We start from the raw sequence: 25,190 nt of genomic DNA, 5'->3' as shown, positions 1-25,190 counted from the left end.
ACAATATTTAAAATATTGAGGTAGAAACAAATTAGTCTCTTTTTAAATAAAAGCCAGATTACTTGTTAGACTACCATTTTTCCAAATGAGGTAAAATTGTTTCAACTCTTAAACTTAAGGAGATTTTGATCTAAGTGTGGTATATACCTTCTTGTGGGGTGCTAATGAAAACAGGGATGGCAAAAAGAATTTTGTTTGTGAGTGTACGCATTTATGCTTTTTGGCAACCCAAGAAATACTCTTACATCTGAATATCTTCCATGGACTAGCTGTAGGAAATCTGTATAAAATAAATAACTTAGTATACTGAAAGTATGACACAGTTTTACGTATCTAGATTGTGGTTATGATTATATATACTACTATAAGATATGCTAAGGTGCTGGTTATTAATACTATTTGGATTTTTTTTTAATACTGAAAAGGTTACACAGATTGTGATTATTGTGTAGTGTCCAAGAACTAAGGCCTACCATCTGTTACTCAAATGTATGAAAAAGTTAAGATAATTTAGTGATATAAGTGGTTTTGACACCACTGTTTTTGGAATAATCTACTAACTACGATTTTTATAAAGACTAATATCAAATTTTAAACTTTTGCAAAAATGAAACGTAATAGTTATACTGTTATTTATATTTTTCTATTAAAATACAGATACTGGCTGAGAACTAGAGATTGTGTAATAAACGCCTGGCCTTTAGTCATTTGGTGGTTTTGTTTTTTGTTTTTTGTTTTTTTCTCAATTGTTTGGATAGTTAACTGGACATCATGTTTTAACTTGAGATATTAAGTTATACAAGATTTTGATATTTTAAACTAGTTTTCCTAATAGGCTGAGATATATAAGAATTCAGTATTACAGGACTCAATCAGGGAGCTGATTTAATAAGAATTTCTTAAAAATTTGTTTAAATGTTTTCAAGTTCTTTGCTTCATCTTCTACAACTTAATTCTTGTCTGTATGCAAATTAGCTTCTCCATTTAAAATTTTGCTGTTGCATTTTAAGCCACTTATAGAAGTTGTTTCTGTAACTTTCACCCACAAGAATTTGGTCTTACCAAATTGTATAAGTCTTTAAAATTGTGTATTTGGCTTAATATTATAGAATCTGATTGATTTTAATTTACCTTGTTTTATTTATTATGTTGACATTTTCTTGAGAAATTTGTTATACCAAATGATTAACATAATAATATTTAAGTTTAGATATGGTTTTGAATTTACGTTTTCAAATGCAACTTTGTGTCTGTGGCCTATGTTTTTTTTTTTTTTTTTTTTTTTTTTTTTTTACAAGAAACATCTTGCCAATTTTTAGATTAATCTGTGAGGAAAGTAGATTGCTTTAGTAGAATCAGTTTGTAGACTTCGGTGAGAACTGAATTATAGGCTATGAAAAAAATACCTTTTGGGCCTTTCTGAATAGACATGTATACATAAATTATATCTCTTACATTAAGTGAGGCACATATGTAGGTGAGATTTTTACCCGAATATTAAAAGTTTAAAAGTCATTACCTATTCTGTTTACTTTATAGTATTTAAAGGGTGTGAAAGGTGTTATGTGTTTCTGTCCCTTGTTTTTATTCTTGTCTCTCCCATCTAACTATTGGCACTTTTATCTTCCCATGTATTAAACTTGTATGTTTTAAAAGCTTATTTACTGGTTGAAACGGTTAACTTAGTTTTTTCTCTGAAGTTGCAGCCTAAATATTTTCTGTTTTTTTGTATGTCCTTTCAATATGAAAATTCTACAGCTAATCATAATTAGTAATTGTACTTTTTCACCATTACAATAATTGGTTTCATAATAAAATGGTATCCCTTCAATAACAAGCATTTATAGGTAGTTTATTAAAACTAAGGGTGTTATCTATTCAAACCAAGCAGTACAGACTTACTTTTGAATCTGTTAATATATTTTACAATTGCATATTATTAAAATTTAAAATGATTTTGACTAGTATTTTAGTATATGTAATTTTAGATATTTTGATAATTCACTACTTGAGAATGAATTGTCAAGTAAGATTATAAAGTTGATGTAATAGTTAAAATAACCTTCAGTGGGAATAGGAATCATTTAATATTGTTAGATATTTATATTATTAGAACAATCTTCTATGATTCTTACTAATATAGTAATGAATGACAGACAATATGTTTGCTTTCATATTTAAAAATTCACGTTCATTTCTAGCTTATGTTTTTCTTTAGACTAAAATTCTGCAGCACTTAGACAAAGCTATTTTTGCCAGTTGGAAAAAAAGTAAGTAATTTCCAACCAATTTCCTGGCTTGCAGTATAGAATAAAGAGACTTGATTTTATTACATTAAAGCCAAATATAAAATGATGCAATCTAGCACACACTTGTTTGGAACTTTTCTCTTTTAAATATTCAAATTAAGAGGGCGTTGAAAGGTAGATTTTGATTATTATTAGCAACTATAAAAGTTTTGCAGTTGGCTTATTGGAAAAAGAAAACTCCTTGCCAGAGACACATTTGTATTAGAACTTTGTTTTCTGAGTACCTTATGTATAGTAGGTTTCAAGTATTGGTGAATTCGTTCATGGTTAGGTCTGCATAATTACTGCATATGGAAATTTTGGAATCTTATTTTTTCAAAATGCAGCTATTGAGAGAATATGCACTAAATGTTACTAGATCTTTGTTTTTCAAAATACTGGTATCTCTTAACATCTTCTGCACTTTACCTGTTTGAATATCTTTTTTGCTGTAAAAATTAGTGGCCTTATGTCTTTCTGCATAATTATAAGAGTAGCCAAAACCTCTTTTAGGGTAATCACCTCTGGCAGAATAAATGATAAAAGCACAGCTTTTGTAAGCAGAATGATATTACAGACTCAACTTATAAATCTAACGTTGAATGTAAAGATGAGTATTAAAGGTGCTGTTTTAGGAACTTTATGGTATTGCCGGGTCAGCATTACGATTTTAACTTTTTACAGTTTTTCATATGCTTTTTTTGTGATTTTGCTGTAGAAAATTAGTTGGCATTTGGCTTAGTTCAAGTATATGATGCTGTTGACAAGTATGTCTGACACATGTCATTGAACTAATAATATTTTTGAAAGCTGATAATGTAAGTTATATCTATATTTTGATTCTTCATTAGTGGTCAGTCTTAGATGTTTTTAGTGAGAGCAAAACTATAATGTGTGTGTGTGTGTGTGTGTGTGTGTGTGTGTGTGTTTTAACAGCAGCAGAGTTCTGAAACAGGAAACCAGTCTTATCATATTCGTCCAGAGACCTAGGAAGAAGGTAATTGTTTGGTATACTCGTTAAAACCAGTTAGTTGGGCAACTTAAATTTTTAGAGGATCACAGATGTAGGCTTGAGCAGTTGTAGATAATTTCTTGTTTTTCTTTTCTTTTTATTAAGATAGAGTCTCGCTCTGTCACCCAGGTTGGAGTGCAGTGGCGCGATCTTGGCTCACTGCAACCTCTGCCTCCCAAGTTCAGGCATTTCTCCTGTCTCAGCCTCCTGCGTAGCTGGGATTACAGGTGCACGCTGCCATGCCCAGCTGATTTTTTGTATTTTAGTAGAGACGGAGTTTCACCGTGTTGCCCAGGCTGGTCTCGAACTCTTGAGCTCAGGTAATCTACCCACCTCGGTCTCCCAAAATGCTGGGATTACAGGCGTGAGCCACCATGTCTGACGATAGATTATTTCATAATACCTGCTATGAAGAAAAGTTGATTAAAATAGTTGAGAAGTCTAGTGCACTGTCAGCTAATATACTAACTTATACTTTGGATTTTAGAGTATTGCTAACATTATCAGTGAGTGACTTGATATCTTCCTGAAGTTCTAATTTGCTTAACTTTAATCGAGGTTCAGAGCACCTTGATTGTTCCCTTAAAAATTAAATTTTGTAAACCTGTGTGTAATTTTCCTGTATCTGGTTTGGATAGATAGCTTTAAAAATGGTTCTTTAGTTTAATGAGTTCAATTGGGAAAGTAAGTTAGTTCTATTTTAGATGTGTGTCACTGGAAATTATCTTTCCCTGTTTGTTACATGCACATTATTACAAAGTTGTAATCAGTGTTTTCATACTGTTCTGTGGTCTGTTTTTTTTTTTTTTTTTTTTTTTTTTTCACGAATACACTTTTTATTTGTCAACAGATACTTTTAAAGCTATAGAGGTAATATTTCATCAGGTGAGGCTAACTACCATGGTTTGTTTGCTATACTGTGTTAGCGTTATTTTTATTTTTTTCTTTTATAAACAATATAGTTGTGTATATGTTTATATAGTTTACTTTTGGTTTATTAGAATATATTGCTAGAGTGGGATTACTGGATTAAAGAGTGTACAGTATTTTAGTTTGTTTTTACAAGTTGCAGATTTGTTGCCAAATGAACCAGTTTGTAGTATTGCTAACGAGAAGAATTACTAGCAAGTCTTGATACTACTTTTGAAGAGTGTGATGATTCCATTTAGGAAGATATCTAAACTTCTATTTCAAAGCAAAAGTATGTGCAGATTTCTTACTCATGACAGATTCATATAATATAAAAACATGAAAGTTGTGAGGTCAGGTTGTTTGGAGAAGTAGAAAACTTCAGTAGAGTTTATAGATAGGCAGTCTTCCTTTCTGGTTTGGCACTGACAGCAGATTAACTAGAAAGTGTTAGAAGGAACCTAAAATTTATGCTAAAGTCAATTTAAGTTAATTAATATGCCAGAATTCCTCCTTTTGCAATTTATTTATAAACATACCACGTTGAGTTGCCTTGTAATGAGATATTTAAACTAAATTTAAATAACAGAATTCATGCACCATCTAATAACAACCCCTTATTTACGATTATAGAGTCCTTTTCAATTTTATAGATATTTTCATGTATCCCATTTAGTCCTTGAAATAATTAGCGAAGAAGTTACACAAGTGGTATTATCCTTATTTTACAGAAGAACAAAACAAAAATATATATATGGCCCAGAGACTGAGTGATTTACTTGAGGTTATGGGCTTGAGATTGCATAGCTGGAAGTAGAACCTTGGTCTTCTATATTAAATGACAATATTCATTAAGTTCTTAGCACAGGATTTGGTACCTAGTAAATATTTAAATGTTCCTGTGTTATTCCTGACTATTCCTTCTTTATTCTTAAAACCCCATTTTTTGAGCACTCTTCCTCTTAATATTTATAGTTCAAGCTTTGTACCTATGTACCTTTTTCCCTTTAGAAAATAAGATTTTAGGCTGCATTAATTTGATCTGTACAGGAATGATTATATGTTTTATATATTGGGACAAATTCCTCCTTTTTTTTAATACTCTAAGTTCTAGGGTAATGTGCACAATATGCAGGTTTGTTACATATGTATACATGTGCCATGTTGCTGTGCTGCACCCATTAACTTGTCATTTACATTAGGTATATCTCCTAATGATATCCCTCCCCCCTCCCCCCACCCCACAACAGGCCCCAGTGTGTGATGTTCCCCTTTCTGCGTCCAAGTCTTCTCATTGTTCTAGTCCCACCTATGAGTGAGAATATGTGGTGTTTGGTTTTCTGTCCTTGCAATAGTTTGCTCAGGATGATGGTTTCCAGCTTCATCCATGTCCCTACAAAGGACATGACTCAGGATGATGGTTTCCAGCTTCATCCATGTCCCTACAAAGGACATGAACTCATCCTTTTTTATGGCTGCATAGTATTCCATGGTGTATATGTGCCACATTTTCTTAATCCAGTCTATCATTGATGGACATTTGGGTTGGTTCCAAGTCTTTGCTATTGTGAATAGTGCTGCAGTAAACATACGTGTGCATGTGTCTTTATAGTAGCATGATTTATAATCCTTTGGGTATATCCCCAGTAATGGGATGGCTGGGTCAAATGGTATTTCTAGTTCTAGATCCTTGAGGAATCACCACACTGTCTTCCACAATGGTTGAACTAGTTTACACTCCCACCAACAGTGTAAAAGTGTTCCTGTTTCTCCACATCTTCTCCAGTACCTGTTGTTTCCTGACTTTTTAATGATCACCATTCTAACTGGTGTGAGATGGTATCTCTTTGTGGTCTTTGCCTTTCTCTGATGGCCAGTGATGTTGAGCATTTTTTCATGTGTCTGTTGGCTGCATAAATGTCTTCTTTTGGGAAGTGTCTGTTCATATCCTTTGCCCACTTTTTGATGGGGTTGATTTTTTCCTGTAAATTTCTTTAAGTTCTTTGTAGATTCTGGATATTAGCCCTTTGTTAGATGAGTAGATTGCAAAAATTTTCTCCCATTCTGTAGGTTGCCTGTTCACTCTGATAGTAGTTTCTTTTGCTGTGCAGAGAAGCTCTTTAGGACAAATTATTCTTAAATAATGAACAGTTGACACTTTTTCAACTGGAAAATTCAAGGAACTGCTCTTTCTGCTTTCTGCTCAATGTGAATCTTCAATTTAGAAATGAGAGCCCATCATTAACAATTCAACATAGCTTATTAGAAAAAAAAAACCTAGTAAGAAATGTAAAATCTTTGATTAAATGAGAAAGTAATAGAAGTTCATGAGATTTGTATTTAAAGCATACTTTCATTAGAAAAGTTGATAATATGGATTTAACTGTGACATAATTGGAAAATACTTGTTTAAACTTAAAATTTTAAAAGAAATGTAAATGTGATGTAACTTTTGAATCAGTTGCTGAGTTTCTTTTTTGCTCACAAGAATCCTGTGTGTTGTTTGAAAGCACTGATGGAAATCAGGGAAAAATCTCTAGAAGTTCCTAGGAAATAAAACTAAGTGATAAAGTCCTGGTATCTGCTAACTTGCCTTCCATTCCTGTTATCTTCTCTTCTTAATCTGATTTCATTAATTCTTTCACCCTGGCTACTGGTTTAAGTCAGTGTTTTATGAGTCACGCAGCTTCAGATTTTGCTTTTGAAGCTTTTTGTTCATTACCTCTAAAGCTGTATTATCACTTTCTATTTTATCATTCATATTTCATGTATATGTTATAGCTTCATATTGTTACTGCAACTTTTAGTTAGCAATAATTTAAAAAATATCTGTGATCTGTGGAAATAATTATTCTTAAAATAGTTATGGCAGAAAAGTAGTTATTGGTTTGTAACACTGCATTTTACTGTATAAGTTGTTGAAGGATAAGCATACCTATATATTAAGCACTACAAAGAAACTTTTTACAATAGCTTTTAGCAAACCATCATAGTTAAAATAAGATTTAGTGTACATATCAGGAATACGTTCTTAATGAAATAAGATTTAGGGAGATATTTTTAGTTACTATATCCTACTTGAAAATTGTAGTTAAATTTCTAGCATATACCCCATTAATTTAGATGCAAATACAGATTTGAGATAAGGTAGATACATTATTTAGATGTCAACTCAGAAGTTGTTCAAGAAAAGATATTTTGTTATTTAGATGTAACTTGGAACATATTTCTAGTGTTTCAAGTTACGATTGGATGCCTAGAACAGGCAATAAAAATTTACTTAGCTGGTAAGGATAGCCACATTATTTCAAATATAGTTTAGCTATATTATAGATTAAATTGATTTCTGTGGACAGACTTTAGAACTTAATTACATTTTTTTTCTTTGGGAAGGTATTTGTTCTTTGGTGAGAAAGGATTCTTGTAACACCTAAGTCAAGACTGTCCAAACATGGCATATGCAGTTTACCAATCAAAACAAACTAATCACTTAAAATCTGTGTATTTTGTTTTATTTGAATTATACCTCAATTAAAACAAATTTAGCATGTGGGAGGAAACTGTCTACTATATCTGAGATCTCTTGGAGCTGTGGTAACCATCCAACTTAGGCAAAATAGCTAGTACCATGTATGCATTTCTATATATACAGAAATATACTGTATATTGTATATACAGTAATCACTGATATGAGAAAAATAATTTTTTAGTTGGGAAATATTTTATCGCTAGTATATATTGAGTGCTTATCATGTGCTTTATATACATTGGACTCATTTAATCCTCAACACAACAACCCTATGTAGTTCATACTAGAATTATTCCCATTTAAAGATGGGGAAAGTTGGGGAAAGTGATGTTTAGAGAGGCTAAGTAACTTGCCCATGGCCAAAGTATTAGAACTGGGATTTGAACATGGGTAGCCTGATTCCTAAGTAAATGACCACTAACATTAAAAAGACATAAACATAGAGATGTTTGTTACAATGTTTGTCATAATACCTAAAAATTGTGAACTAGTTAAATGTCCAACAGTAGTAAAATGGTTCATTAACCCACGGTACACCCATCAATATAATATTATATTGTCATTTAAAATTGTTTTCCCAAGTTTTGTATCGGGAAAATATAATAAATTTTTGAAAAATGTAATAGGATATACTGTATGTATAATACAGTTATCACTATGTAACCAACATTTTTATTTCCATCAAAAATTAGTTAAAGGAATATAAATCTAAGAAGTGTAAAAGATACTACAATTGAGTACTAGATTTGTGTTAATATCTTTTATATTTATCTCTTGCATTTCCTATATTGGCCCTGTTTACTTTTAAAATAGTAAAAATCATATGCTCTATTTTAAAACAATGTTAGTTTATTAACCCAGGAATAATAGCTAACTATACATTCATATTTGATAAAATAAAAAGACACTCATCATAAGGGATACATACGTATGCTAGTATATGACATTTTTTAAATCACATGAGTAATTTGTAATCATCATAGAAATATTAGAAATTACAAATAAGCAAAACACACACACTGAAAATTTAGTGTTCCCAAATCTAAAACTCAGACATACTATTTTTTTCTTTTGGGATTGTATATTAGATATGTTCTTAAGTTACAATAACATAAATACTTAAAAGTCAAATTGATACATTAAGAATTTCAAAGAGTAAAACTTTTTGTTAAGCTTTGATGTTCTTTAGAAAGATTAGGTTATTCCGCAAGTCACTGTCATTGAAAGAAAAGTAGTTACAGTGAGGTCTTATGGGATAAGACATTACCATTTGTTCAGTTGAGAGACAGCTATCACTATGTTTTAAGCATTGTTCATGTATTAGCTCATTTAATCCTCATAGCAACCTTGTATGATAGGTACCTTTACTAGCCCCATTCTACTTAGGAAGCAGGCACAGAAAGAGTATGTATTTTGCCTAAGGTGGCACAATAAGTGAAGCTGGAGTTCAAGTCCCAGCAAGTTGGTTCTAGACTGTATGTTATTAACCATTATGCCATACTGCTTGCAAGTAGATCTCTAGATGTCAGAAATACTCATCTTCCTCTGGTTACCTGGTTGTTATAAATCTTTATGCTTAATACTTACGTCATTATATGTAAATTTCATATTAAACACTCAACTTATTCAGAAGAATATCAGCTAAGTGTAGGTTAAGGCTGTTTTCTATCAGAAATCATTATATATATATGTATTCCTCAGTTCTTATGTTGTTTAGTTTTTCTAAAAGTATGTCAAATTTTATAACATACGGAGAAGTATAAATGTATATTAGAAAGATTTTGTTTATTTGTGTAATTTGTGGCATAAGAAATATTTGCCTCAAGATTCGGTGCTTGTTTAGGTAGTTGCTGGATCCCTTTTGGAAATGTCAGTAGATATTCATACTGTCTTTTGGAATTTTTTCAATTTTAACATTTTATTAGTAAATGTAATTACAGGTTAGTAAATCACTTTTATTTGAACCTGTTTCCTTTGAAAGTTTTATATTTTTATTTGGAAATAGAAAAACCTTAACTTCCTCTTGTTGGGCAGTATGGTGTAAAACGCTTGGGGTTTGGAGCTTCGTATATAATCTGGGTTCAAATTATAACTTACTACTTACTAATTTGGGCAAATTACCCAGTCTTTTTGACTCTCAATTTCTTTGTGAAATGTAGTACTATTTAGGATTGTTAGGATTAAATGAGAATATATTTGGCATACTGTCTGGCACATGATACTTAACAGGCACTAGTTGTCTACATCTTTCTAACTTATGGATGCCAATGTCTTGGGTAAAATCTCAAACTCTATGAGTAAGGAAGGTGAGAATTTGAAGAAAATGAAACCTTAAAAAGATTGAATTCCTAGACTCCATTTAAAGGAATAAATAGGTCATGAACAAGACTTGCTCTGCAAAGGCTTCCATATTGATCCTGGCCTTTGACTCCTTATCTGTCTGATTAAATTGAATTTGCTGCCATAGCATCCTTAAAGCTGGACCTTACCTTGTCAGTCCTGCCTTCTCCATGTTGCTTTGTGTGTAAGCTTCACTGGACTGCTTGCTTTTTGCTGAATATTTTATGTATTTCCATATGTCTACTTTAGCCTTTGCTTGGAATGTTCTAACTGCTCTTGTTTCTTCCTCTGTTTACTGATTTCTGACTTAACTCTTAAGGATTATCTAATATATTACCTACTTGGTGAAGCTTTATCTGTGTCCCCACGGAATTAATCCTTCCCTCTTTAACTCTTAAGCTATCTTATTTTTTATATAATAGGGCCTTTGGCACAATTATAGGTCTGTGTGTCTGTCTTCCCTAATAGAATAGGAAAGCCTTGAGGACAGTAGTCTTTGCTTACTTAGCCTTATATTCTCAGTGCCCCTTGTACAAAACGTTCAATATATGTTTGAATGATTATGTGAATGAAGGAGGGACCAACTGAGTTTACTTTAATGATTATGTAACACCCATTTATGTATAGTTATAGACTTGTCTGAAATGAGTTAAATCCTTTGCAACCTTTGCTACTATGCTTTGAATGTCTCTTACAAAACTCATGTTGAAATTTAATTGCCATTGTGATGGTGTTAAGAAATGGGACCTTTGAGAGGTGGTTAGGTAATGGGATCTCTATCCTTATGAGTGGATTAGTGCTGTTTGCATGGTAGTGCATGAGTTATCTTGGGAGTTTGGCCTCTGTCTCACGTGCTTCCTTACCTTCTGCCATGTGGTAACGCAACACAAAGATCCTTGCCAGATGCTGATGCCATGCTCTTGGACTTCCCAATCTCCAGAACAGTGAGCCAAATACATTTCTGTTCATTCTAAACTACCTGTTTTGTGGTATTCTAGTAAAGCAACATAAAACTTACTAAGAAAACTGGTAGCAAGAGTGTGATTGTTGCCATAACAAATACCTGAAAATGTGCAAATGGCTTGGGTTCTGGGTAGAGAAGGATGGAAGAGTTTGGATAAACAGACTAGAAAAAGCCTGTGTTGCTGTGAATAGAGCATTAAGGACAATTCTGATGAGGATTCAGAAGAAGAGAGCTATATGGAAAGTCTGGAACTTAGAGACTATTTAAGTTGTCATGATCAAATGTTGGTAGAACTGTAAATGGTAAAGGTCATTCTGATGAGATCTCAGAAGTGAAGAACAAGATACTGGAAACTGGAGTAAAGGCCATCCTTGTTAAATAGTTGCAGAGTACTTGGTGAAATTATGTTCATGTTCTAGGATTTTATGGAATGCAGAATTTAAGAGTGATGAACTAGGTTATGCTGCAGAAGACATAACTAAGCAGTAGAGCATTCAGGCTACTGGATGACTCCTTTTAACCACTTAAACTAAGCTGGGGGAAGGGAATGACTTGAAGACAGAATTTATAATTAAAAGAGAGGCAGAATGGAAATACTTGAAAAATTTGCAGCCTGGCCATAGTAAAGAATGCAAAAGGTATGTTTAGGAGAGCAAACTAAGGGTGTGGCCCAGGAACCACTTGCTAAAGAAATTAATATGCCTAGAAGAGAGCCAGGTGCTATTTATCAAGACAGTGGAAGAAGACCTCAAAGACATTTTGGAGATTTTTGAGGCTGCCTGCCCCATCACAGGCCCAGAGCTCTAGGACGGCAGAATGGTTTGTGGCTCAGGTGGTTCTTCACAAGCTTGCTGCCCAGGACTACCTCAGCTCCCCATATTTCAGCCCAGTGGGCCTTGGCTGTCCTAGGTCTGGTTCAGAGGGGCCCAGGTGTGGCTTAGGCTACTGCTGATTACTCAAATGGTAAACCTTGGCAGCGTCTATATGGTGCTAATTCTGCGGGCTCACAGGATGAAAGAGCTGTAGGAGACATGGCTACCACCACCAGGACTTCAGAGGATGATGGGGATAGTCTGGGAGAGACTTGCCACAGACTTCGAGCCTCTACAGAGTGGAAATGTGGGATTGGAGTCAGTACAGAGAGTACCTGCTAGGGCATTGCATAATGGAGCCATGGCAGCAGGCCACCACCGAGGCTTCAGAACTGTAGAGCTACTGGTATGCAGTGCGAGCCTGGGAGAACTTGAGGCTTGAGACTCTAACCTGTGAAAGCTGCTTGGGCTCAGTCCAGCAAAGCCATGGAGGTGGGGCTTCCCAGGGTCTACTGGGATGAAACGAATGTATTTTGTAGGTGAGAAGGGCATGAGTTTTGGGCAGAATGCTATGCTTTGGATGTTTCCTTCAAAACTCATGTTGAAACTTCATTGCCATGTGGCATTATAAAGAGGTGGAACCTTTCAGAAGTGGTTAGGTTATAAGGGCTTTGCCTTCATTAATGGATTAATGCCATTATTGCAGGTGTGGGTTAGTTATCTCTGGAGTTTGGCCCCCTTTTTCTCTATCATGTGCTCATGCCCACTTTTGCCATGTGATGCCTTCTACCATGTTATGATGCATCTAGAAGACCCTCACCAGATGCAGCCCCTTGATCTTAGACTTCTCAGCTTCTAGGACTGTGAGTGAAATAAACTTATTTTCTTTATAAATTACCCCATCTGTGGTAATTATTAATTAGTATTTATAGTGCAAGGATAAATTCAAGTTTAGCCCTTGTTAGAATGACCACATTTCAAGGGAGGGGCTTTGTACTTCTGTGCATTTCTATAAGGATAAAAATCTTAATAATATTCTCACTGAAATTAATGGTTTAGGTTGGGTAAGGTTGTTAGTGCTAATAATTATTTCTTTTAATAAAATATTCTTAGTTGTATTAAAAAAACATAGATGATTTGAATTTATATTTTTTGACCAAAATATATTTGTAATTTTGAATAGGAATTCCAGAGTATTGGTAGCTGTAACCACTTGGGGTTTCCTGCTACTGCTTCTGGTGCCTCATTTTCTCTGATGTCTTCCATTTTCTTACCTTTGTCTTCTAAGGTGGAGTTGAGATTATTCAATTAAGATTATTTCATGGTAGGGCATGGTGGCTCACGCCTGTAATCCTAGCACTTTGGGAGGCCGCGGTGGGCGGATCATGAGGTCAGGAGATCAAGACCATCCCTGCTAACATGGTGAAACCCTGTCTCTACTAAAAATACAAATAATTAGCCGGGTGCGGTGGTGGGCACTTGTAGTCCCAGCTACTCGGGAGGCTGAGGCAGGAGAATGGCGTGAAACCGGGAGGCGGAGTTTGCAGTGAGCCAAGATGGCGCCACTGCACTCCTGCCTGGGCGACGGAGGGAGACTCCATCTCAAAAAAAAAAAAAAAAAAAAAAAGATTATTTCACTTTAGGCCTCTGCTGTCTTCTGCTTTCTTTTTTTTTTTTTTAGTGAATGGATATAATATCCCAATACATTTTGATAATTGAACAATAGCTACATTTTTAAGTGGGGCTGCTTTCTTCTTCTTATTTTTTAAATTCCTTTTCCTTAATTTTTTAAAAAACTGTCAGAGATTGGCTAAGAGTTGGGACAGCTTTCTTATGTGAGAATAGTAGATGACAGCAAATATTTGTGATGTTAAAATGATAATCCTAATAGTTTTCTTTTAGAATCTTTATAATAAAAATGCTTTGAGGCTGAGGGTGAATTTATATGTTCCTAAAGAGACAAAAAATGTTCTTGGGACATAGTAAATGTTATTTAAATCTTAGATGTTTTTATTAGTATAATTTTTGGGTAGAAATTTGGCATTAAAAAATACATACGGAGCTTTTTCTAAGTCATACAGGGCAAGACAGCATTTTGTCATGGCAATTAGTAAATAGACTCAGATAATTATAAAACATCTAATTTTAAAAATTTGTTACAGAAACGGTACAGGTACATTGTGGCAAAAATAGAAAATACAAAACAAACAAATATGAGAAAAATATACATGCCGCCACCTACATATTACTTTCAGTACTTTAGTTTATAATCTTTTGTCTACATATGTCTATATGGATATATATATGTATTCTTTTATCCAAATGGTATTACATTGTACATTCTGTTTTGAAACCTGCCTTTTTTAGTCATTTACATCTACTTTTCCATTTCAGTAACTTTTCATCTTACATAATGCCCGGATCACATTAAAATTTTTCCAATTAGCTCAAAAATTCCTTTATGGCTGGTTTGGCTAAAACAGTATCCAGGTCAGCATTGCACCTATGAAATTGGCTGTTAGGAACCTTGTATCTTTAAAAATTAAGGGCAGCAACCCATCCTTCCGCTTCCCCCACCTCTCACCCACCTCCTACCTTTTTTTTTTTTTTCTTAAAGATACTGGCTTGTTGAAGAGAGAATGGGTCATGTCCTACCAATTTTCTGAATTTGTCCAGTTTGCTGTCTCATAGTGTCATTTAGCTTGTTTATCCTATGTATTTCCTATAAATTAAAATTTATATCTGAATCCTTGGTGGATTTGAGTTGAAGATCCTTAACTATCAAAGATGATACTGTGCCTTTGTATTGCATATCAGAAGTTACATGATCTTTACTTGATTCATGATGAGGAGATGGCCACTGAAATTGGACCATGACAGTCTTTTCTGCCCATTGTTCAATTATATTTATCTCTTGACATTAGAAAGTATTTTGGGTAGTAGTATTTTGGCGCTGTAGGAAAGTTCATTTTCTCATCAACCACTCACCTATTGGTTTAACACCATTTGTTGATCTTTGAGTATATCAGTAATTTCATTAGGGTTTGCAAAATAAGACTTTAAATTCTATTCTTTTACAATATTAATTGATGTTTTTTGGTAAGATAGAACTTGTGAAATGGGACTATTTAGTTGTCTTTAAATACAGTCTCTATAGGAAAGACAAAATACTTAAATCTTTCTCTTTACCATTTTTCAAAGTGAAGAACTATTCCATTAGCCACCTCAAAAGGTGATAAATGAAAAGGACGTTTTTAGTTGTTTTAACTTTTTTTTTTGAGATAGGGTCTTATTCTGTTGCCCAGGCTGGAGTGCAGTGGTGCAATCATGGTACACCAAAGCCTCAATCTCCCTGGGCTCAGGTGATTCTCCCACCTCAGCCTGGGACTAAAGGTGTACACCACCACAGCCAGACAATTTTTTTTTGTTTTTGTTTTGCAGAGATGGGGTTTTGCCATATTGCCCAGGCTGGTCTCAAACTCCTGAGCTGAAGGAATCCACCCACCTCAGCCTCCCAAAGTGCTAGGATTGTTGACGTGACCCACAATATCTGGCCTCAACTTTTTTCTTTTGAGTGTCTTTATAGACTCAAGGACATTTATTTAATTCAGGATGTTTTAATATACTACCATTTAAATGTTTTCTTTGATGCTCAGATTGTCACAGCTAGTCATTTGGATCTTTATACCACCTCCTATGTCCATTTGATACAGGCTGTTAATCTCTGTAAGCCTTCCTTGTTCTCTTGGAATGAAAAGGTATCCCAGACTCACCTGTACCTTCCCTACTCCAGAGCTGGCATTAATTCTTTTTCCAAGGAGTTTGATACCTTTTAGTTTATTATAATATTAGAGTTGAAAATCTGTGTTCTAGGAATATTTATTACTGCTATAGTGATGTTGCTTTTAGGCCATTTCAGAGAAAAGACCTAGAAAACAGATTTTTACAGACATGAATTCATACTGCTATTTTTAGTATTTTACATGATTTCTTGATTTTACAATATTATCTCTGTTTTCTTACACTTATTATTATGAACCTTAAAGTCATTAGCATAACTTCTTTGCTTATTTCTACAATATAAAGAAAATAGTCCTGGTGCGGTGGCTCACGCTGTAATCCCAGCACTTTGGGAGGTTGAGGCAGGTGGATTCCTTGAGCTCTGGAGTTCAAGACCAACCTGGGCAGCACGATGAAACCTTGTCTTTACAAAAAATTAGCTGGGCATTGTGGCATGTGGTTGTATTCCCAGCTACTCAGGAGGCTGAGGTGGGAGGATCACCTGAGCCCAGGAGGTCAAGGCTCTAGTGAGCCATGATCATGCCACCACACTCTAGCCTGGGTGACAAAGGGAGACCCTGTTTCAGGGGAAGAAAAAAAAAAAGATAAAATAGTTTGAGGAGGCTTTATGTAGTGGCTCATGCATGTAATCCTGGCACTTTGGGAGGTCGAGGTGGGAGGATGGCTTGAACCCAGGAGTTTGAGACCAGCCTGTGCCACATCATGAGACCTGGACTCTATTTAAAAAAAAAAAAAGAAAAGAAAAGGAAATAGTTTGAGGGTATCAATAATGATATTACTGGAATCGGTAAAACTACCAAAAGAAATGTAAAGTTTCTTCCTAGGTTTTATTTTGTTTAGAATAGTTCCTATCAAGAAGTGTAGTAAAGTGCAGTGTCCAAATAGCCCTTGTAACAAAACCTTTCTCTTTCTCCTGAGTGCCAATTTGACATTTAATCAGTTTTGTTTCTAGCAATGTTCAATGTATGAGATTATAAGTCTTTTTTTCTTTATATCACAGGAGTCCTGCTGCTACCTGTTCTTGCTATGCTTTTCCGCTTTTCTTCCCTTTCTCTATGAAGCATCCATTTTTATTAGTTTCTCATTTATCACTCAGGCATGCGTATGTGTATTGAGGATGTTGACATTCAAGCAAATATATGTGTTAACATTCTTTTTGCCATCCCTTATACAAAAGATATACCCTGTATACTCTATTGGGCAGTTTTTTTTCCTTAAAATATTCCGTAGATCTCTCCAGTTAGCACAGTTATCTTATAGATAGAGCATATAGTATACATATAACCTTTTCTTAAACTATGCTATTAAAATAATAGCTTTCAGTAACTCGATAATTATTTTTGGATTGAAAATACTACTGAAATCAACTCAATAATGTGAAAGCTGCAGAAAGAAAAAGACCTAGAAAAGGGCATTGGATTAGGTCAACTTTGAATTTTATTTGGAAGATAAATGAGTCCAGAAGGGAGTGGGCAGAGATTATTGGAGTTGATCTTAAAAGGAGGCATTAGGCAGATTATTGGCTGGGCTAGTGTGAAAGGTCTGTCAGAAAATCATGAGATTAGGTTGATGTAGCTCAAAAAATGAGAGCTATTGTGATGAGTGGGTAAGAATCATAAAAGTGTAGAGTGTTGATGATTTTTATAGTTTATAAATGGTTCTTGAGTGTAGAGGTTTGTTTTTATGCTAGCTATAGTCTGTAACATAATTGACTATAATAGGCATGCTAAATATCCATGACAGTTGACCCTTGAACAACATAAAGGATATGGGCACCTACTCCTGTGCAGTTGAAACTTCACATGTAACTTTTGCCCCCCCCCCCCAAACTTAGCTATTAATATTTAGCCTATAGTTGACTGGAAAACTTACTGATAATATAATGTTCATTAATACATATTTTATGTATGTGTTAGATAGCATATTTGTATAATAAGCTACAGAAAAAATATTAAAATCATAAAGAAGAGAAAATATACTTACTGTTCATTAAGTGGAAGTGGATCGTCATGAGGGTCTTCATTTTCACTGCCTTCACTTTAAGTAGGCCGAGGAGTAGGAGAGAGTGGAAAGGTCAGACTTGCTGTCTCACGGGTGGCAGAGGTAGAAGAAGGTCCACATACAAGTGGTCCCACACAGCTGAAACCGGTTTTGTTCATTGGCCAACTGTAGTTTGATTGAAAGTAAGAATAATAAATAAAGTTTCTACTTCAGTTCAGTATTATCAAGTCATAGATAGCAAGGGCTGGAAGAAACCTTAGTAGTAATCTCTTTGAGTCTAATTATGTAGAATATGAAATTGCGGACTAGAAAGGTTAAGTGACTTGTCCAAATTACACAACTAGTTAGAGACATAGCCAGCTCTTAATTCTGACTTCCAGATTTTCACTATGTCTTTTTTCTACAGCATGTTGCCTTAATTTTTAGCCATGAAAAATTAGAAGCTGAACTCTTTGTCTTTTCAGGCAGGTGCAGATTTTGGGGTTTTGTTTTGAGTTCTGGTTTTTGACCTAAAGTACTTTAGTTCTGTGATTTATAAAGCACGAGTTTTCTGTTTTTCTTATATACCTGAATATTGTAAATATGGAAGTTACCTTTTATCTTTACCAGTATTACACATAAATGGTTATACATAAATACATTGACCACCTTTTATTACTCCAACTATGGTGGGGAAAGCTTTCTTTTCATAACTAGCTAATGTTTTAAAATGTATACTTTTAGTTTGATTGCTGCATATTTCAGATATTTCTTTCCTTAACTAAAGTACTCAGATATTTATCCAAACATTATTGCTATGGGATTTCCTGCAGAAAGACTTGAAGGCGTATACAGGAACAATATTGATGATGTAGTAAGGTAAGAATGCTTTGATTTTCTATTTCAAATATTGATGTTTATATTCATGTTGTATTTTCATTTAGAAAAGATTTCTAAACCACAGAAAAAGATACTTTGTGATGTAAACTTTGTTATTGTAGTGCTCTATAATCATTTTTTGGCTTACTGTACCTAATGGACTTCAGTGGGATACAGTTCATTTGATAAGAACTGACCTTAAACATAATCAGGTACTTAGGTGATATCATTTCCTGGACTCCATAAAATGCCTGTCACCAGGTTTAATACCTGAATTCCATTACAGTGTGATTGTTGTCTTATTTCATAATTGGGGATTAGGATTAAAATCCTAGAGTGGATTTATTCAGTTAAATTTATTCACATTAAGATGTAGATGACTAATACTGATTTTTATGTAGACCAAATTTTAAGGTACCACTGTGCATAAGTATACCAAGTACTTGAAGAAGTATTTGGTTGTTAAAAGATATATAGAAAGGAATCGCTGGGTGTACCAAGGCTAATCAGTTTTATAATTTTGCATAATTTTCTAAGTGCAATTATCATTTAGTTTAGAACAATTCTCAAGACCCACATAAATATTACTTTTAAAATATACAGTCTTAAGAATTTGTGGCATATTTTATGAAAGGAGGAATTCATGTCTGATGTACAAATAGTCTTAACATTTATATTGTCTAATTTCAGAGCAAAAATATGTATGTATGGATAAATTAACTGTAAATTGTCAGTAGGAACCTTGAGAATTCGTGGCGTAATTTATGAAAGAAGGAATTCACGTCTGATGTGCAAATACTCTTAACATATTTTTTCATTTCAGAGCAAAAACATATGTGTATTAATAAATCAACTGTAAATTGTCAGTAGGAAACTTAATGGCTTTAAAAGTTAAAATTTCAAGCCAGACATTGTGGTGTGCTCCTCAGGTCCCAGCTACTTGTGAGGCTGAGGTGGGAGGATCACTTGGCTTGAACCCCCAGGTAGAGGGTAGAGGCCAGTCTGGTTAACACAGCGAGAACTCATCTCTAAAAAAAGTTAAAATTCTGGATTATTTCCTTTACACTCTTTCATTAGTATCTTTCCTGGAGATTTTCAGTTTAAATACTTGGTGATTATGACAATTAGATGTTAAAATGGATGGGAAAGTACTTTGTAACTTATAAAGCGTTATGCAGATGTAGACTCCTTTTATAATAGTTGTGTAAGTATATGAGACAACCTACATTCTTTTATGAGCTAGCTATAAGTTTTAGCAACTTGCTTTGAACCACAGATTTACAATTTTTTGTAGTATTGAGTTGTATTCATTTAGAATTTTGTAATATATTCAAAATCAAATTTTTGTACCTACAAAAACTACAAAAAAAATCCCCCTAGTTTTTATAGTTTCTATTAAAATTATAGCCAGTACATAGGGATGCCAGAAGGACTGTTTAAGAAGCTGAAAATAGAGAAATGAATTTATCTTCTCATAGTTAGGCAGGGCACAGTAGAAGGATGCTTAACATTGCAAGCTGATGGGAACAGCAGGTTGATATAGCTTGTGATAACACTTCTAAAGAAAAAGCAGTGAGCCATAGAAAAAAGAGATAGATACATTTTGAATTAAGAAAGATGGTGAATCTGGGAAACAAGCAGTACAGTCACCAGACGTGTATTCTCTGCTATGATACAGAAGTGTTTATCAGGCCTCTTTATGGCCTGCATGATATATCCCACAAGATGACCTACTCACATTATTTTAATTCTGTGTTCAACTAAGCACTAATTCAACCCAGCCAGTTTAGTACTCATACCAAAAAAGAGTGAGCACTCTGAATAGAGGGCAGGTTTTCTGATTATGGTGAGAATATCTTTGTGGTAAATTAATCTGGTGTGCTAGTTTTTACATTGGTCTCTTCTGAGTGTCATTAGTCACTGAGGCTGATTGATCATCTTTTAGGTTACTGATCAAAGTTCCTGTACAGCTGATTATCAGACCTTAGGTTGCAGTAACTTCACCAAGAAAATACTTTGCTGAGAAGCATTTTGGTCCTTCTATTTGATTCATAACTCTTACCTTTATGCCTCTGAATGAAAAGATTCACATATTCAGTTTGTAATTAGTAATCAAGGCTGAGGTTTATTCTATCTAGCTTCACGATATATCTAGTTTGTTTTGTCTAGCCATATGATTTCTTCAAATCTGCTATGTCTAAAAAAAAAAGTTTTATGTATCCAGATTAATACTTAGCCAGTGCTTCCTTAGCCAGTGGATCTTATCACCTCTTATACTATTGATAGCTTGTCAACATGAAGAATTATCTGCTGAATATAATAGCTTTGCTGTCCTTGTTTCCTTTTGTCTCATTCTTTTTTGAGAAAGCTTTGATAGCCTTCTATTGCCTAGGCCCCTCCTCTTCTTTTATGAGAGAAAGGATGAACAGTGACCAGAAATTAAGGGTTTGTTTTTTTTTTCTATCAACTAAAATGGAAATAAATAATTCCTAAGTAATTTGTCTGTTAGGATTAAAGTCTCCAAGAGAATGGCTGTGCCTAGTGCCTAAGTGATTAATTTCCTTGATTGGTTTACATTATATTGAGGATATTAGTAATCAGTAGTGATTCCTTTTTTGGTTCAAAGATGATAGTGTCACAGTGAAAAGTGTTTTTAAAATTTTTGTATACTTAATTTTTCTGTAACAAAAGTATTTTCAGTTGGATTTTTCTTTGCCCTCTCTATTAGAATGCCCAAAGAATATTTAAAATTATCCTTTTCTCTCTTACTGCATATTTTTTCCTGTGATTTTTCCCCAAACAGAAAATACTCTGCAGAGATTAGACTTTGTTATTGTTGTACTACATCATTGCTTTGACTAAAATAAACTTAGATTGCAAATGCTTTCAGGCTTACATTGCTCAATATATATATATATATTTTGGTAATATGAAACATTGTTTTATTCAGATAATTGATTATTCTGTAATATGTATGTTAATTTTTTAAAATTATACTTTAAGTTCTAGGGTACATGTGCACAACTTACAGGTTTGTTACCTATGTATACATGTGCCATGCTGGTTTGCTGCACCCATTAACTCATCATTTCCGTTAGGTATTTCTCCCAGTGTTATCCCTCTCCCATCCCCCCACCCCACGACAGACCCCGGTTTGTGATGTTTTCTGCCCTGTGTCCAAGTGTTCTCATTGTTCAGTTCCCACCTGTGAATGAGAACATGCAGTGTTTGGTTTTCTGACCTTGCAGTAGTTTGCTCAGAATGATGGTTTCCAGCTTCATCCATGTCCCTACAAAGGACATGAAACTCATCCTTTTTTATGGCTGCATAGTATTCCATGGTGTATATGTGCCACATTTTCTTAATCTATTCTATCATTGATGGACATTTGGGTTGGTTCTTTGCTATTGTGAATAGTGCCACAGTAAACATATGTGTGCATGTGTCTTTATGGTAGCATGATTTATAATCCTTTGGGTATATACCCAGTAATGGGATGGCTGGGTCAAATGGTATTTCTAGTTCTAGATCCTTGAGGAGTCACCACACTGTCTTCCACAATGGTTGAACTAGTTTACACTCCTACCAACAGTGTAAAAGCATTCCTGTTTCTCCACATCCTCTCCAGCACCTGTTGTTGCCTGACCTTTTAATGATCACTATTCTAACTGGTGTGAGATGGTATCTCATTGTGGTTTTGATTTGCATTTCTCTGATGGCCAGTGATGTTGAGCATTTTTTCATGTGTCTGTTGGCTGCAGAAATGTCTTCTTTTGAAAAGTGTCTGTTCAAATCATTTACCCACTTTTTGATGGTGTTTGATTTTTTTCTTGTAAATTTAAGTTCTTTGTAGATTCTGGGTAGTAGCCCTTTTGTCAAATGGGTAGATTGCAAAAATTTTCTCCCATTCTGTAAGTTGTCTGTTCACTCTGATGGTAGTTTCTTTTGCTGTGCAGAAGCTCTTTAGTTTAATTAGATCCCATTTGTCTATTTTGGCTTTTGTTGCCATTGCTTTCGGTGTTTTAATCATGAAGTCCTTCCCCATGCCTATGTCCTGAATGGTATTGCCTAGGTTTTCCTCTAGGGTTTTTATGATTTTAGGTCTAACATTTAAGTCTTTAATCCATCTTGAATTAATTTTTGTATAAGGTTTAGGGAAAGGATCCAGTTTCAGCTTTCTACTTATGGCTAGCCAGTTTTCCCAGCACCATTTATTAAATAGGGAACACTTCCCCCATTTCTTGTTTTTGTCAGGTTTGTCAAAGATCAGATGGTTGTAGATGTGGTGGTATTTCGGAAGCCTCTGTTCTGTTCCATTGGTCTATATCTCTGTTTTGGTACCAATACCATGCTGTTTTGGTTACTGTAGCCCTGTAGTATAGTTTGAAGTCAGGTAGTGTGATGCCTCCAGCTTTGTTCTTTTTGCTTAGGATTGTCTTGGCAATGCAGGGTCTTTTTTGGTTCCACATGAACTTTAAAGTAGTTTTTTCCAATTCTATGAAGAAAGTCATTGGTAGCTTGATGGGGATGGCATTGAATCTATAAATTACCTTGGGCAGTATGGCCATTTTCACCATATTGATTCTTCCTATCCATGAGCATGGTATGTTCTTCCATTTATTTGTGTCCTTTTATTTCATTGAGGAGTGGTTTGTAGTTCTCCATGAAGAGGTCCTTCACATCCCTTGTAAGTTGGATTCCTAGGTATTTTATTCTCTTTGTAGCAATTGTGAATGGGAGTTCACTCATGATTTGGCTCTTTGTTTGTCTGTTATTGGTGTATAAGAATGTTTGTGATTTTTGCACATGATTTTGTATCCTGAGATTTTGCTGAAGTTTTTTATCAGCTTAAGGAGATTTTGGGCTGAGACGATGGGGTTTTCTAAATATACAGTCATGTCGTCTGCAAACAGGGACAATTTGACTTCCTCTTTTCCTAATTGAATACCCTTTATTTCTTTCTCTTGCCTGATTGTCCTGGCCAGAACTTCCAACACTATGTTTAATAGGAGTGGTGAGAGAGGGCATCCCTGTCTTGTGCCGGTTTTCAAAGAGAATGCTTCCAGTTTTTGCCCATTCAGTATGATACTGGCTGTGGGTTTGTCATAAATAGCTCTTATTATTTTGAGATACGTTCCATCAATACTGAATTTATTGAGAGTTTTTTAGCATGAAGGGCTGTTGAATTTTGTTGAAGGCCTTTTCTGCATTTATTGAGATAATCATGTGGTTTTTGTCTTTGGTTCCGTTTATGTGATGGATTATGTTTATTGATTTGCGTATGTGAACCAGCCTTGCATCCCAGGGATGCAGCCAACTTGATCTTGGTGGATAAGCTTTTTGACGTGCTGCTGGATTCAGTTTGCCAGTATTTTATTGAGGATTTTCTCATCGATGTTCATCAGGGATATTGGTCTAAAATTCTCTTTTTTTGTTGTGTATCTGTCAGGCTTTGGCATCAGGATGATGCTGACCTCCTAAAGTGAGTTAGGGAGGATTCCCTCTTTTTCTATTAATGGGAATAGTTTCAGTAGGAATGGTACCAGCTCGTCTTTGTACCTCTGATAGAATTCAGCTGTGAATCTGTCTGGTCCTGGACCTTTTTTGGTTGGTAGACTATTAATTATTACCTCAATTTTAGAGCCTGTTACTGGTCTATTCAGGGATTCAACTTCTTCCTGGTTTAGTCTTGGGCGGGTGTATATGTCCAGGAATTTATCCATTTCTTCTATATTTTCTAGTTTATTTGCATAGAGATATTTATAGTATTCTCTGATGGTAGTTTGTATTTCTGTGGGATTGGTGGTGATATCCCCTTTATCATTTCTTATTGTGTCTATTTGATTCTTCTCTCTTTTCTTCTTTATTAGTCTTGCTAGCACTCTATCAATTTTGTTGATCTTTTCAAAATACCAGCCCCTGAATTCATTGATTTTTTTGGAGGGTCTTTTGTGTCTCTATCTACTTCAGTTCTGCTCTGATCTTAGTTATTTGTTGCCTTCTGCTAGCTTTTGAATGTGTTTTCTCTTGCTTCTCTAGTTGTTTTAATTGTGATGTTAGGGTGTTGTTTTTAGATCTTTCCTGCTTTCTCTTGTGGGCATTTAGCACCATAAATTTCCCTCTACACACTGCTTTAAATGTGTCCCAGAGATTCTGGTACGTTGTGTCTTTGTTCTCATTGGTTTCAAAGAACATCTTTATTTCTGCCTTCATTTCGCTATGTACCCAGTGGTCATTCAGGATCAGGTTGTTCAGTTTCCATGTAGTTGTGCAGTTGTGAATTAGTTTCTTAATCCTGAGTTCTAATTTGATTGCACTGTGGTCTGAGAGACAGTTTGTTGTGATTTGTTTTCTTTTACATTTGCTGAGGAGTGCTTTACTTCCAACTATGTGGTCAATTTTGGAATAAGTGTGATGTGGTACTGAGAAGAATGTATATTCTGTTGATTTGGGGTTGAGAGTTCTGTAGATGTCTATTAGGTCTGCTTGGTGCAGAGCTTAGTTCAAGTCCTGGATATCTTTGTTAACCTTCTGTCTCGTCGATCTGTCTCATGTTGACAGTGGGGTGTTAAAGTTTCCCATTATTATTATGTGGTAGTCTAAGTCTCTCTGTAGGTCTCTAAGGACTTGCTTTATGAATCTGGGTGTTCCTGTATTGGGTGCATATATATTTAGA

General features: G+C 34.6%; 1 protein-coding gene across 3 annotated transcripts in view; it reads left to right on the top strand.

The window, feature by feature from the left end:
* The window catches only part of PTEN (phosphatase and tensin homolog), a 108,091-nt gene that overhangs the window by 12,232 nt on the left and 70,669 nt on the right, over positions 1–25,190 (top strand). For all 3 annotated transcript variants that reach the window (XM_021943457.2, XM_021943459.2, XM_009214930.3), the window contains exon 2: positions 18,430–18,514. In XM_021943457.2, the coding sequence (XP_021799149.1) occupies positions 18,430–18,514 (85 nt within the window). The remainder of the gene's footprint in view (positions 1–18,429; positions 18,515–25,190) is intronic.

This window comes from Papio anubis, chromosome 11 (genome assembly GCF_008728515.1).
Source record: "Papio anubis isolate 15944 chromosome 11, Panubis1.0, whole genome shotgun sequence".
Classification (NCBI taxonomy): domain Eukaryota; kingdom Metazoa; phylum Chordata; class Mammalia; order Primates; family Cercopithecidae; genus Papio; species Papio anubis.
Note: the sequence above shows the minus strand (reverse complement) of the source record. Positions and strands in the feature narration are given on the sequence as shown.